The 13,395-nt window shown below is 58.3% G+C and overlaps 1 protein-coding gene across 1 annotated transcript; it reads left to right on the forward strand.

The window, feature by feature from the left end:
• Positions 1-2,545: 2,545 nt before the first annotated feature.
• Positions 2,546-7,424, forward strand: PERM1 (PPARGC1 and ESRR induced regulator, muscle 1). The gene is made up of 3 exons (XM_035557380.2): positions 2,546-4,439; positions 5,233-5,349; positions 7,345-7,424. The coding sequence occupies exons 1-3, from the start codon at positions 2,546-2,548 to the stop codon at positions 7,422-7,424; spliced, it is 2,091 nt and encodes a 696-aa protein (XP_035413273.1).
• Positions 7,425-13,395: the final 5,971 nt, after the last annotated feature.

Here is a 13,395-nt window from a genome sequence, read left to right on the forward strand (position 1 = left end):
GCTGATCCAGCTAAAGCAGAAGGCATAACCAAGTGGGCACAAGTCTGCCCCAGGCAGTGGGAGGCAGCACGGGACGACGTAGCCTTGCCCCCGAAGCTGTAAATGTATTTCTCTTTCCACTGTGCTTTTTTTATTCCCCAGCCCTCTTCCTGCAAACTCATCGCTCTCTTCCTCCCCGTGCAGACACCATGTGATGGGTCTCGATCTGGGCAGGGAGGGCTTGTTTGTAATCAAACCCACATTTCTCAGCTGCATTGTCTCTGAAACGCATGCTGCCAAAAACCTGATACTCGTGACTTGTTAGTGCTGATTTTAAGAGCCCTGTGAAGGTAGAATTTTCCCAAATGGAGTTTGCTGGATAGGAAATTGCTTATCTTTGACTATTATTCTGTACAGCTCCGATATCTCCTTTCCCCCTGCCAGTTTTCCCTTTATGCTGGGAATAACGAACGTGGGGGCCATGAAGGGGGGCTTTATATGCTCCCACTTTCTTTGCCCAGCTCCCTTTTCCATGCCCTTGATCCTGGCTCCTTCTCCTACGCTATGTCCTGTGCCGCCAGGCAGAGAGGGGCCTCATCTGCTGCTTTATTTCAGTCCCGTCTCTAATTACAGGTTGACATTAGTTATTTATATAACGTCCTCAGTGCCCAAGCAGGCTGGGAGCGCCGGGGCAGCCGTGCCCGCGGCTCGGCAGGTGGCATCCGCCACGCGCCTTGCTCCGGAGGTGCAAGCATCCCCTGCAGCATCCCCGCATCTCATGGAGACCCGGAGCCAGGCGTCCCCGAGCGGCACGGGGCCGGGCACGCGGCGCCAGGAGGAAATTGGAGACGGTCCCGCTGGACGTCCTTTGTGCACGGCCCCTGCCTTGCCCTTGAGGTCCCCGCTGCGCCTTTAGGGTCGCCCCAGAGGAAGCCGGGGAAGTGCTAGCAGATGTGCAATTCCCCTAAGGAGGGTGTGTGGGCTTCGCCCGGCCAGCTAAATAAATACTTGGATGCCTCTCGCGCTGAGGCTTGTTTGTGTCTCCCAGGCCGGGGCGGAACATGTGGCGGGGTGTGTGCTGTTCCTGTTGGGTTTGGTGTGCGGCCGCCCCGGCGCTGGGTTTCAATGTGACACCGATAACGCGGGCCGCCAGCCCGCTGCTGGCTTCCAGTTCCGTCTCGCTGCGTCTGCCGCTTTCATGTTCGCTGCTGCGGTTTGCGAGGCAGAGTTTAAAGGTTTCTCTGACTAACCCCCGGCTGCTGGGCTCAAAGGGAAGGAAGCGGCTGCAGCCAAGAAAAGGAAGCCAGTTGGTTTCCCTCCTGCGTCTGCGAGCGCGTGTGAGGGGGAGCGGGAGAAGGGTGTAGCCAGATCCGAAACGAGATAGGACGGGAAGACAGCAGAGCTCTTCCCTTCCATATTTTCTCGGCTTGACAAGCTCCCCGCGTGCGTCAGCCCGCAGGATAAGGAAAGGAAGCGTGGCCCGGTCGAGGCTCCCCCGGCGCGCTCCAGCTGGGAACGCCGCAGGGCTGCGCGCCGCCGGCACGCCGCGGGGCCGTGCAGTGCGTGACGGCAGCCACGAAGGGGAGCTTCCTCCCCGTGGGACGGGCAGCTGGGGCAGGGCAGATATTTCTGGCCCCCCGGGACCAGGGGCTGGCAGGAGCTGGGGGCTATTTCTGGCTCCGGGAGCTATTTCTGGCTCTGGTTGCTGACCCACGGGTGGCTTTTCCCCCGTGCCGTGCTCGCCCCCAGGATCCCACCGAGGCTCCCGTGCCCCTGCTGGGATGCCCAGCCCACGGAACACCCCCAGGAAGATGTGGTGCGGGTATCAGGAGTGGTCCTGGGGACCTCAGGGGGTGCAGGGTGGAAATGAGCCGGCTGCCACCCTCGCCTCTGCCCCATCAGCTTCTAAATATGGGTCTGCCCTCCCCAAACCCATCACACTCGGGGCTCAGGTGACACTCGGGGCTATTTTTAGCGGGTGAATGGAGCTGTGCTGAAGCCCAGCTCTCTGCCCCCGTCAAGGGTACAGCATCATGTTGTGCCAGGAGGAGGCTCCGCCACCGGCTGAGGTTGTGGCACAGGTAGGATGCGGCTTTGGGGGCTTTCTGCTTCTCCTCCTGCTGCCGGGTTCCCCCCTGCTGGCTTTGGGCTCTGCTGCAGCTCCCTCCCCAAAACCCAGGGGTAAGGAAGGGCTTGCTGAAATCTTGCGTGGGCTTCGCTGCCTGCCACCTTCATGCATGACACCGGGTCAGCAGGAAGGAGAATAAATCCTCCACTTTTCACCTGGGTTACAGGAAAAGGGTGTGCGAGATGCAACGCTGCTGTGGTGCTGAGCAGAGGCAATCCCCAAAACAGCTCTGAGTGGGGTGGTCATGGCAATACCCAGCCCAGCAATACCTGTCCCACTGGGTCTGCCATGAGCCACCCTCATCTTCTACTGATTTCACCCAAAAAAACATGGATGGCAGGGGCAAGGGGCAGGGGGCATGCACCACCACGGATGCTGGTGCCCCCTCCTCACGCCCCGCTCTCTCCGGCCCCCTCCCCTTGCTTTGCCGCTGCAGGCATGGATAACTTCGAGTACAGCATCCAGCTGAACGACAGGGACTGGGCTGAATTCTTGCAGGCGGCCGAGGAATGCGACCTAGCGCCGGCCTCCCTGGCCACGGCGGAGGAGCAGTGTCTCAGTGACATTGAGCAAGGGGACGGCGTGCCCGCTCCGCGCAGCGCCAGCGTGGACGGGGAGCTGGCAGCGAGGCCGGGCAGCGGGCCAGGGGCTGGCAGGGCGAGCTGCTCCCCACGTGGGCTGCCCGGGGCGGACGAGGACGAAGCGGACCCGTGCTCGGCCAGCAGCTTTCTGCGTGGGAGCGACCAGCCCGGCTGTCTGCTGCCCGCTCCCATGCCCAGCGCGCAGGGGACGCAGCCGCCTAGTCCCCCCGTGGCCGAGAGCATCCCAGGGCAGGACGCGGCATGCGAGGTGGCAGCGCCGCAGATGGCATCGGGGGAAGGAGCCACGACCACCAGCAGCAGCAGCAGTGGGGCCATGGAGCCTGCTGGCCACCCCGCTGCACCCCGTGCCCCTGCGCACGGAGGGGATGCCGGGGGGGAGCAGCCCCGTGGAAGCCCGGTGGCGGCACAAGCGGGTGCCCCAGATGTTTCGGCAAGAAAAAGTCTTAGCGCAGCTGCCTGCATGGAGCCTGGGGTGCAGGGACCCCCTCCCAACCTCCCCCCCAGCCCTGCCCCGGAGGCTGCTCCCAGCTGCCCGGCACGGCCCCCAGACCCTGGGCAGAAAGCGGGGCCGGAGCCCAGCTCCCCGGAGGTGGTGAGACCCAAGGTGCCAGCGCAGATGAGGAAGAGCCGTAAGCAGCGCGGAGCCGGTGCTGCCGAGGTGACCCCGGTGGACAGGGAGCCAGCGGGGACCCCGGCACAGGGCAGCGGGGCACCCACCAGGGCACCATCGTCCTCCCCGCTGGCCTCGAGGAAGAGCAAAGGGAAGGAGAAGGCGGCCAAGCCGGCACCCATGCGGCTGGGGAGCGAGGAGGCAGCGGAGAGCAAACGGCCGGCAGCCAGCCCTGGAACAGATGAGGGAGATGTGCCCACAAGCATCCCCCCAAAGCAGAAGGCGAAGGAGCCGGGGGCACAGTCCCCGGGGAAGACGAGGGCCCCCAAGCTCCCCAAAGCAGGACAGGCAGGGGGATCGGGCGTGCGCGACGACGTGCCGGTGATTCTTACCACCGCAGCCCCAGACCCTCCAGGAGAGGCGTGCCGGGAGGGGAAGGCTCTCCGTCCCCAAAGCGTGGCTGTCCCTGCAGGGAATGCTGCCAGGGGGAGCCCTGGGGAGCCTGCAGCTGAGCCCCCCGTGGAGGTGAGCCCCCCAGGCTCTGCAGCCGGGGGCTGCGCAAGGGCAAACTCGCTGGATGTGACTTGGCCCGAGATGTACGACTATTTGTTCTGTGACTCCCAAGGGGAAGAAGAAGCAATGGGGAACTCGGTGGAGGGCGAGAAAACACCCTTGGAAAGGGAAATATCCTTGCCTGAACTGTATGAATATTTTTTCAATGAACCTGAAGGAAACAGGAAAAAAGTCAAGGGTAAAGAGAGGAAGCGAAAGAAGTTGAGCAGCTTGGACCGCGATCAGCAGAAAGAGGAACCCGACCTGGCGCTGGTCAAAGAGCCCCAGGCTGCCACGGTCCCGGAGCTGTACGAACACTTCTTTCCTGACAGGCCTTGGAACAGGGGGGGCTGGCGGGGGCTTTTCTTCACCACGCCAGCCTCTGAGGTGAAGAAAGCCGTGGGGGCTTTGAGGTCCTTCCTGCAGAGGCCGATGCACCTTGGCAGAGGCCAAGTGCCGGTGCCGCCGGCTCTGGCGCGGAGAGGATCCGGAGAGCCGCTCGCCCTCGTGCCGCTGGGAAGAGGCCAGGCACAGCCCCAAGCTTTGGACATGGCCCTTGCCCTGAGAGGTAAAGCACCGCGACCCCGTGCCCAGCACCCCTGGCTCTGCTCGCGATGCTCATGGTGCTGCTGGCCCTGCGGGAAGGACGGGGACCCGGGGGAGGTCTGGGCATGGCCGGCTTTGCTCTGAGTGTGCTTGCAATGGGGTGACGGGCTGGCCACAAGTCCCTGTCCTACCCGGTGTGGCTGTCCCTGCAGTCGTGCCATCCCACCGAACCATGTACTTGTGTTTCTGGTGAGGGGATGGGAGAGTAAAGAGCAAAATCAAAGCACTCAGGCCCCTGAGATAAGGCAGCGGCTGCCGAGCTGCAGGCTGATGAGGTTGGGTTGCTGATTGATCTTGAATTGGTGGGGGAAAAAAGTGTGCATGGGGGGGGAACACATCCAGCTGAAGGAGAGGGGGGGGCTTAAAAACACGTGCTGAGATTTGCAAAGCGCCATCCAGAGACCCCAAAGGCTTCCTGAGCACGGGGGCAGGTCAGAGGGATGGGGGGAAAGGCAAAGCGGGTCTGACTGCCAGGACAGCCGGCGTATTTGTCTTAGAGCTTACGCGGGGCTTAGAGCCGCAGTGCCTCCCGTTAATATTAAAACCAAACACCGAGTGACTCATCCCAAGGGGCGCCTCAAAACAGAGCTCCCAGTCTGTTTGCACAGAGAAAAAAAAAAAACAAAAAAAAAAACTTTGCCACGGTGGAAGCTAATTAATAAGCCGGCTTTAATTAAACGCCTGGTCAAATAAACACGGGAGCAAAAATAACCTACTTCTGCGAGGCGTCCTGAAGCTTGCTCTCGTCCCCACAGGGATACCCGAGGCCCCGTTGCCGCTGACCCACAAGGACATGTGTCTCGTCTTCTGCGCCTTCGCCTCCTGGGCGGTGAAAACCTCCGACCTGCAGGCTCCGGATGCCTGGAAAACCAGTGCGTGCGGCGCAGGGCTGGGGGAGAGGGGCGGGCAGGGGCTGGGGGAGGACCCGGCGGGGAGGGAGGCAGGGATGCTAACGGACCCCATGGTGCCGGCAGGGAAATGCAGACATTTTCCTGTTTTTGTAGAGTCCTGCTGCTTTTTAACATGTCCCGTAGGAGTGTCAGTCCTGAGTCCTGCTTGCTTAGGGTCTTTCTCTTTGCACAGTGTCTGCTGCCTTCAGCTGAGCCTGGCTTTATCCCCGCTCCATCCAGCCTCAGTTAGGGACCAGTATGGGGTTTGGGGGATAGGAGAGGCTTTTTTAAGGTCCCTGCTTTCAAGGAGCATCGCCACGACTTCAAGTGTGCACATTTATCCTCCCTCAGCTCAGATGGAACAAGTACATGCATTTTTATAATGTGCCATAAAGGGATAATCTTTTTCCTAAATACCACCCCGGTGGTGCATTGACCCTGCCAGCTCCTCCTTCATCCCCACGCGTGCCCCAAAACACGCGTGCCCCAAAACACAGCCTGCACAAAGCACAACCCTCGGTCCCCCTCCCCAGCCACAGCCAAGCTGGTGGCAAGGCAAGAAGTGGCAGCACACAGGAGGTGGCACCGAGGAGCAGGGCACAGGGCCAGCGCCGCCCATGGGCTCTCCGGGGAGGAATGTTCCCCACGAAGGTCACGCAGGAAGCTGACACCCCGGGGCTGAGAATAGCCCGTTAGCTAAGGTTGCTCCGCGCAGCAATCACAAGGAGCTCTTGGCCTGCTCTTCGTTGCCTTCTTAGTACGAGGCAGAGGCGGCGGAGGGGGTGCGGGAAGCAGGACGCGGCCTCGTGCCATGGGGTTGCGTAAGGCAGCGTGCAAGGGGCTTTGCCTGGGCAGAGAGCTGGGCAGGCTGACCTCTCCTATGAACCAAGCTGAAAACCTGCACCAGAGGCTCAGAGAAGGGCCTCATTCTGTGTACATTCTCCCTGAGGTCTTGTTTGTAGCTCTGCATTTTCTGATTCAAAGCTTGGGGTATTTTCTGCTTTGGGCTGGGATCAGAATATCAGCAGACAGCCCACAAGAAAAAAAGATTTCTTGGCATCTTCCTGGTCTGAGCAGTAGAAAAGGAAGGGAATGTCCTGAAAATCTGGTCAGGTTCCCTACTGTGACCTTCTCATCAGAGATCAGACATCTCCACGCTAGCCTGTAGACCACCACCCAGCCAGGCAAGCGTAGATGTTTCATCACCATTTCCACTGGTCTTTCCCAAAATATCCTTCCTTTCCAAAAGGTCCTTCCTTCCCAAAACATCCTTCACTTCCCAAAACGTCCTCCCTTCCCAAAAGGTCCTTCCCTTCCAAAAGGTCCTTCCCTTCCCAAAATGTCCTCCCTTCCCAAAGGGTCCTTCCCTCCAGCGACCCGGCAGCTGGCCTCTCTCGGGGCACACAAAGCTGCTCGGGAGGGATGGGAGTCCTGCGTGAGCAACAACTCCCACAGCAGGACCAGCACCGTGCAGACACCAAGGTAAGGCTGCCACCTTGAACACCTCGGCAGAGCTGGCCCCAGGAGATGGGATTTTCTTCCAAAAGTGCTTTTTTATTGATAATCCCATCCATAAATGGCCACAAGCCACTCCAGGCGCGACCACCAGCACTGGATCCATGCCTTGTGTGATTCCCTAGCGCTCACTCCCCCCACGTCTCAGCCAGCCCATGAAGTCTGTGTGCACCTCTGCCAAGGTGCATCGGCCTCTGCAGGAAGGACCTCAAAGCCCCCACCTCCAAACCAGCCATTTTTGGGGAAAACGGTGTGCCCAAACTGCAGGAATAAATGTGGTCTGCCGAGCTGTGGGCAGTGTGGGGCTGAATGTGCTGGGAACAACTCGGCGTAGTGGGGACAAGGAGTGAGGGCAGGAGGGTCTTGGTGCATGGTCAGTGGCTTGTGACCCTCACGTTGAGAGAAGGATGTTTTGGGTTGGGAAGAAAGCTCACCATGGGACCACGATGGTTTTTTTTGCAGTGTTCCTGGCGAGCTTTGGCACGCTGTCCGCCATCCGCTACTTCCGACGGCAGGCCAGAGAAGGACGCCCGCGGACCTAGCCCCGGCGCACGCAGGAGGTGCTCCCCCGAGACGGGCGAGGACGGAGGAGGCAGGGGCCAGGCACCTCGTCCTTGGGCAGCGTGGGAAGCCTGGATCCCAGCACCGAGACTTCTCTGGACCCATCCCCAAAAGGGACGGGGTGTCACAGGAAGCAGGATCCTTCCCGTGGCGGTCGTTGGCAATACGGTAGGCGGTTTGTACCTGTACTGGACACAAGAGGAGCCCGGCGTGGGCTGGCTCGGTTCTTTCTTTGCACACTTCTTGCATCCTCGTGCCATCTGCTAGGAGTAGTCACGGTGTCTGACCCAGGGCGCTGCTCGCCCGTCCTCCCTGCTGAGCTCAGCTGGGGGCAAAGGAAGGCGCTGGAGGGAGCAGCAGAGGGAGGAGGGAGCCAAAGAAGCCAGGAAAAGGGCTTCGTGTCCTACTAAAGTGTTGGGGGGAAGAGAGGAGAGAGCTGGGGAAGAGCTGTCTCTGCCCCAGCACGGCACTTTGCTAAGAAGATGCCACAGCAAGGAGACGGAGGAGAGCAGGGAGAGGGGCTGAGTGCAGGGAAGAGCCCTGGCAAGGACAGGAGCTTGTTGGAGAGGACACGGGATGCAGGCATTTGGCCAGCCAAGGGTCTAGGTGTACCACTTGGGGCCTCTGCTGCCTCCCGTCCTAGGAACATGAAATGGGAGGGGATGGAGGGTGAGTGTGGGGCTTTGTGGGGCAGGGGGTGAGACCCGGCACAGAAGGGGGTGGAAAACACCAAGGAGGTGGTTCGGTTTCTTCCCTGTCTCGAGTGCCGTCCTGGGACCCAAGGGCATTATTCATGACGGTTTTCTGCACTCCCAAGTCTGGCGACAGCACAAACGTGAGATTTGTTAAGCACTTAGGGACCAGATTCACAAAGGTACCGGGGGGAAATGTGCCCCAAATGCCTGTGTGGGTCTGCCTATGAGCTTTGTAGGAGCAGTAAGGGTTTGTCTTCTGGAACAGAAGGAGAGGTTCGGCTCTTTCCTTGAAATGCAGAGTGCCATGTAATTTTAATGTGTGTGGGGTTGCACTTAAGACCGTGTATTATTGCAGATAAGAGAGCACACTGGTTGCACAGTGAGACACGTAGCAGTAGGTGGTAAGAGGGATGTGCAGGCTCTATATGGACTATAGTAGCTGTATGTTCAGTAGGAAGAGTTTTTGTGGAGGAAGAGAACATATTTAATATGCTGAAAGCTTCTAATAAAGATCTATCCCATTTAACACTTCTGCGTGCCTTCCTCTGTCTGCATCGTCCACGCGTGGAACTGTTGAACGAGTGTTGGGTTTTAAAGGATGAGAAATCAATTTATACTGGGTCTGTCGGTATAAAAGAGTAGAAGAGGATGGGGAGCCCTGGAGGACGGAGCACCCAGGGTGCTGGGCTGCTTCTCCTCCCCTTTGGCTGCATCCCCAGGGCCTGTCCCTGAGCATGCACCGTGCCCACGAGCACAGCGGTGAGCACGGGGGGGCGTGGAGCAGCAGCCCCCAGGTCTGCTCCATCCTTCCCTGCACAGCCTGGCACTGCAGCCCTGGAAGTCCTGCCGAGCAGACCGTGCTCGCAGGAGCACGGCAGGCAGAGGGGAGGTGGAAAGGCTCACATATGCTCAGTTTTACTGTTTATCCAGCCATAATCCATTAAGCGCTCCCCGCGAGCTCAGCGGCAGGTGGAAATGCAGCAGCCTTGGCGTGGCGGGTGGGTAATGGGGGAACAGCTGGAGGAAGCGGGCGATTTCATTCTGCAGGGCTTTCCTGGGAGACCAAGTGACACGGAGCTGAGCAAAGCAGAAAAAGGGCAGAGGAGGGCAGCAGACAGGCTTGCTGAAAGGAAGGGGGCCCTGGGACCGCCAGCCCTCCTCTCATCCTGCACAGCTCCTCCTGCAGACTGAAGATCCCAGCGGAAGCTGAACCACAAACAAGCATTGCTGGCTTCTTCCTCGCTTTGAATTTTTCAGATTTTTGTGTTTTCTAGCCTTGCCACACAAGCCTGGAAGAAATAACCTTTTCCCTTCGCTTTGCAGGTGCAGGAACAGTTAGTTTCCCTCCCAGCTTGTGCAGCGCTCCCAGGTGCAGTGCTGGCAGCTAATAAAGGCTCGTGCCAGAAATCACCAAATTTAATCCTGGGCAAAATGGCTGGGAAAGCTGCCCTGGTTTGTCTCAGTGGTGCAAAGTTGGCCTGGCGATCTCAGTGGATCTGGGAACCTTCCTGGCCAGAAGCCATGGTGTTGAGGACACCTTTGAGGACATCAGCTCCTCCAGGAGTTCTGGGATGGGGGCACGCACCTGATCCTTTCTAACACCCTTGGTTTGTGTCTTCCTGAACTCCCACCCCAGCTCCTGCCAACCCTAACCACTCTGATTCCAGGAGTCCATCTCGCTGCCTCAGTGTCTCCATCCCAGAGTGTGAAACCTGCGCCAGCTTTCTTCCCAGAAGAGCTCAGGACCACGTTACACCACGGGCAGCGTGAGGTGCCCATCACCTCTGCGGTGAGAGCACTTTGCCTGTCTGGGACCGTCGGGATCTGGTCCTTCAGAGCTTGGGCTTGGAGAAACAAATGTGTTTCGGCACCTCCCCCTGCACAAGTCACCAAAGACGCCAGGTTATCCACCAGGTCACAGGTACATTTCACACTCTTTTGTTCTCCGCTGGCAGAAGCGGATGAAATAAATATTTCAGAAGATGGATGTTTTCAGTCCACTGCAGATGCAACGGGAAATACTGCAAGAAGCTCGTTGGTAGCAGCTCTGGGAGCATCTGCTGTGCTCGTTCAAGCAGCAGCGTCTCCGGTGTCCTTCAAGGAAACCAGCACGGGCTTGCCTGCAGTTTTAATGCTTGGTTTGTTCTCTGACCTTTTAAGCTCTCGCCTCTCTCCACGGCCAGGTCAGCCTGCTTGTATCTGTCCGCGGAGGGAGCAGCCAGAAGCTCACCATCTTTTGCAACAGCACCGGCCACCACAATAGAAACGACCTTTTCGGAGCATCCTCGCGGCAGCGGCGAGGCCGTTTGCACTTCGCTGAAGAAAACGTCAGGGCCGGCAGCGGGAGCCGTGCCATCCCGCCCCACTTCCTCGCCTCGCACGTAGCTCCCACATCTGACACCTCGTCGTGCCAAGCAGATGAAAAAGTCAGGCAGGTGCACGCTCCTGAGCCGCCGGGGCATGCCATGCGCTGCCCTGCCATGCGCACCGGAGCCGGGGCGGGCACAGCTCTGTGCCTCTCCCCCTCTCCTGCAGCAATCCGCTTCGCCAGAGCAGCTCCTGTTATTTATTTATTTATTTTTTGCTTCGCCTTCTCAGTAATGAAATCAGAGCAAAGCTTCCTGCGGGCATTTCTGCTGGGTCATTTCTGCGTCATTGCCGTCTTCTCGCGGGACATCAGAGGGATGTCTGAGGGCTGCTGGTGCCAGCCCTGGATGGCTGCAGCGGGGCTGGCGTTGCCTTTTGCCCCCTCCTTGCTCACAGGGACAGCAAGGCCAGGACGAGGCACTGGGGTGGGCTCCCAGCGAGGATCCCCGGGGGAGCTGCGCATCGCCGAGCCGCTGCATCCTGTGCATCGCCAGGTCCCTGCTTGGGGGCAGCGCGCTCTTCCCAGGGGTTCCCACACCTCGAGGGGGCACAACACCCAATTCACGGCTTTTAGCACTAGCGAAGGAGTCGAGATTATCTGTCACAGGGGGAACTGTTGGCAGTGAATGTCACCTTGTGTCGTGCACCTGCTCTGCGAATAGAGGCGGGTGTCCTGTGACCGCGCGGAGCCGCGGGATGCGCCCCCCAGCCTCACTCAGGCTGTGCTGCTGCTGCTGGGGTGGATGAAGGCATTTTCCAGGAAAAGTGAGGTATTTTGTGCGTTCACAGGTACTACAGTTTCCATTTTCAGTTTCCATTTTCTACCTGTACCAAGACACCTGGTGCCACATTAAGCAAACCATCTATTTCTAAACCCTTTGTCTGCTGAGAAGTGTCAGAGAAAAAGCATGAGAAAGTTTTCCCGGCCACCAGGCAGGTGTATGCGGACACAGCTCCCGGGTCAGCATCCCGATGGGAAACCTTCAGGAAAACCCAAGGCCACCAAACCCAATGACTCGGCAGGGAAGGTGGGCTGTGGAGCTCAGGTGGGAGTCCTGACCTGTCTGATGCTCGTGGGGGCTGGTTTGGAAACACTTTAGGGCTTGTATATGCACATAAATTGTTGTGTATTAATGGTGCCAGCCTGGGAAAGCCGTACAACCTTCCGAGCAGGGATAAATAGAGGGGGACCAGGGAGAAGAGCTGCTTATAGGGGACCCAACCCCAGCTGGGAAGGGGAATAAGCCAAACTCCTTTAGCTGCTTGTAGGCAGGGGCTGTACAAGCATTTCAGTGGCAGTTTGGCACCATAATCCTTAGTTGCTATGGGGTAGCGGGGAAGAAAGAGCAGGGAGCAGGTCTTCCTGAGCAGCTGGGCAAAGGTGGGACACTTGGGTCGTGCCCACACCCCCAGCCCAGCTCTCCATCGGTGCAAACCCCGATGGTGCCCGTGTGCTAAGGGCAGGCTCGCCTGTCACCCCAAAACGCTGCCCAGCAGCACGGCGGGGACAGGGCCAGGCCATACCTCAGGTGCCGAGGCATGAACACCGTCCAGGACCCGAAATAGGAGCCGCGCACACCCCGGCAGCCGTGCACGGAGGCGGCGCTGGAGGCGTGAGAAATGAGCAGCCTGCACGTCCAAAGGGCAGCGCTTGGAAGGGACAAATTTAGCCCCGATGTAGCTGGGGCGAGCTCTGCGAGCTCTGGCAGGCGCTTTGGGTGCTGTGCAGCAGGATCCTGCTGTCGGGGGCCCCTTGCATCTGTGTCCTCCCATGGCTGATCGATAGGGGTGCAGGAGGCAGCTTGGAGAGCTCCTTTCCAAGACCCCCAGGACTCCGGGGGAAAGCAAAGGCCGGTGAGCTTTGGCATTAATCCGCCATGCGGTGGAGACTTTGCTCTGGGATTACGTGCTTGCACGTGCCTGCCCTGATCCAGGGAGTCAACAGTCCGGGGATCCTCCCCGACCCGGGGACACAAGGTCCTCAGGGGAGGAAGGGCTCCGTTGCAGCAGCAAGGGGCGAAAATTCACCGCCACCAAGCCAGGTGCTGGAAAAAGAGAGAACAAAAGTCTTCCAGAAGAAGGTTTGTTGTATTTGCACGGGCTCACAGTGATCCACCGGGGAACTTTTACAGTAACAGGGAGGGCTTTTCCCCCTTTGGTACAATGCAGACATTGCTGTTAAAACACAATTAAAAGGATCGTGGTGACAGCTTTAATGCCAACGTGCATTAAAAGCTCACGAGCACGGCCCCCGTCCTGAATAAATAGGTCCTTGGGGGTTAAGTTATTAGGGACAAATCTTCCTAACATGAAAGTGAACCTGAAACAGAACAATAACAGCTAGAAGACCCAAACCAACACATACACACACGGAGGAGCACAGAGCTGCCCGTTCTACAGTACTGAAGGTCATCCACGGCTACAAAATTAAATAGGCCTACAACTCAGCTACAAAATTAAATAGATCTACAACTCAGACACATTTACACATTAAATACATAAAATACAATCAAACCTTACATGTAAACTTGGCTGGTTACCTTCCGAAAAACAAACCATCACAAAACACTACGATACAAGGCATAGATATTCAAGTACAAAGAGCTCCTGGATTGTTTTGTTTGCACCAGTGAAAGAATGAAAATGCAGATTTTTGCTACTATGCTCGGCTTGCAGCCTCCTTAGGGAACAAAGGTTAAGAATTCGGAGCCTCAGGTAAAAAAACATTCGGGTTTGCTGCTGCCCTGTATGTGCTAAAGGATCTGGCTGAAGAGGCTGCAAAGAGATAGCACCGAGACTCTGTCCCCTGTTGTTTGTGTCCTGAATCCTGCTGCTGCTGTGGTGGGGGGCAGAGCGAGCTGCAGGTCTCTGCAGAGGATTTTTTTCCTTC

The sequence above is a fragment of the Cygnus atratus genome, chromosome 21 (genome assembly GCF_013377495.2).
Source record: "Cygnus atratus isolate AKBS03 ecotype Queensland, Australia chromosome 21, CAtr_DNAZoo_HiC_assembly, whole genome shotgun sequence".
In the NCBI taxonomy this organism is placed as follows: domain Eukaryota; kingdom Metazoa; phylum Chordata; class Aves; order Anseriformes; family Anatidae; genus Cygnus; species Cygnus atratus.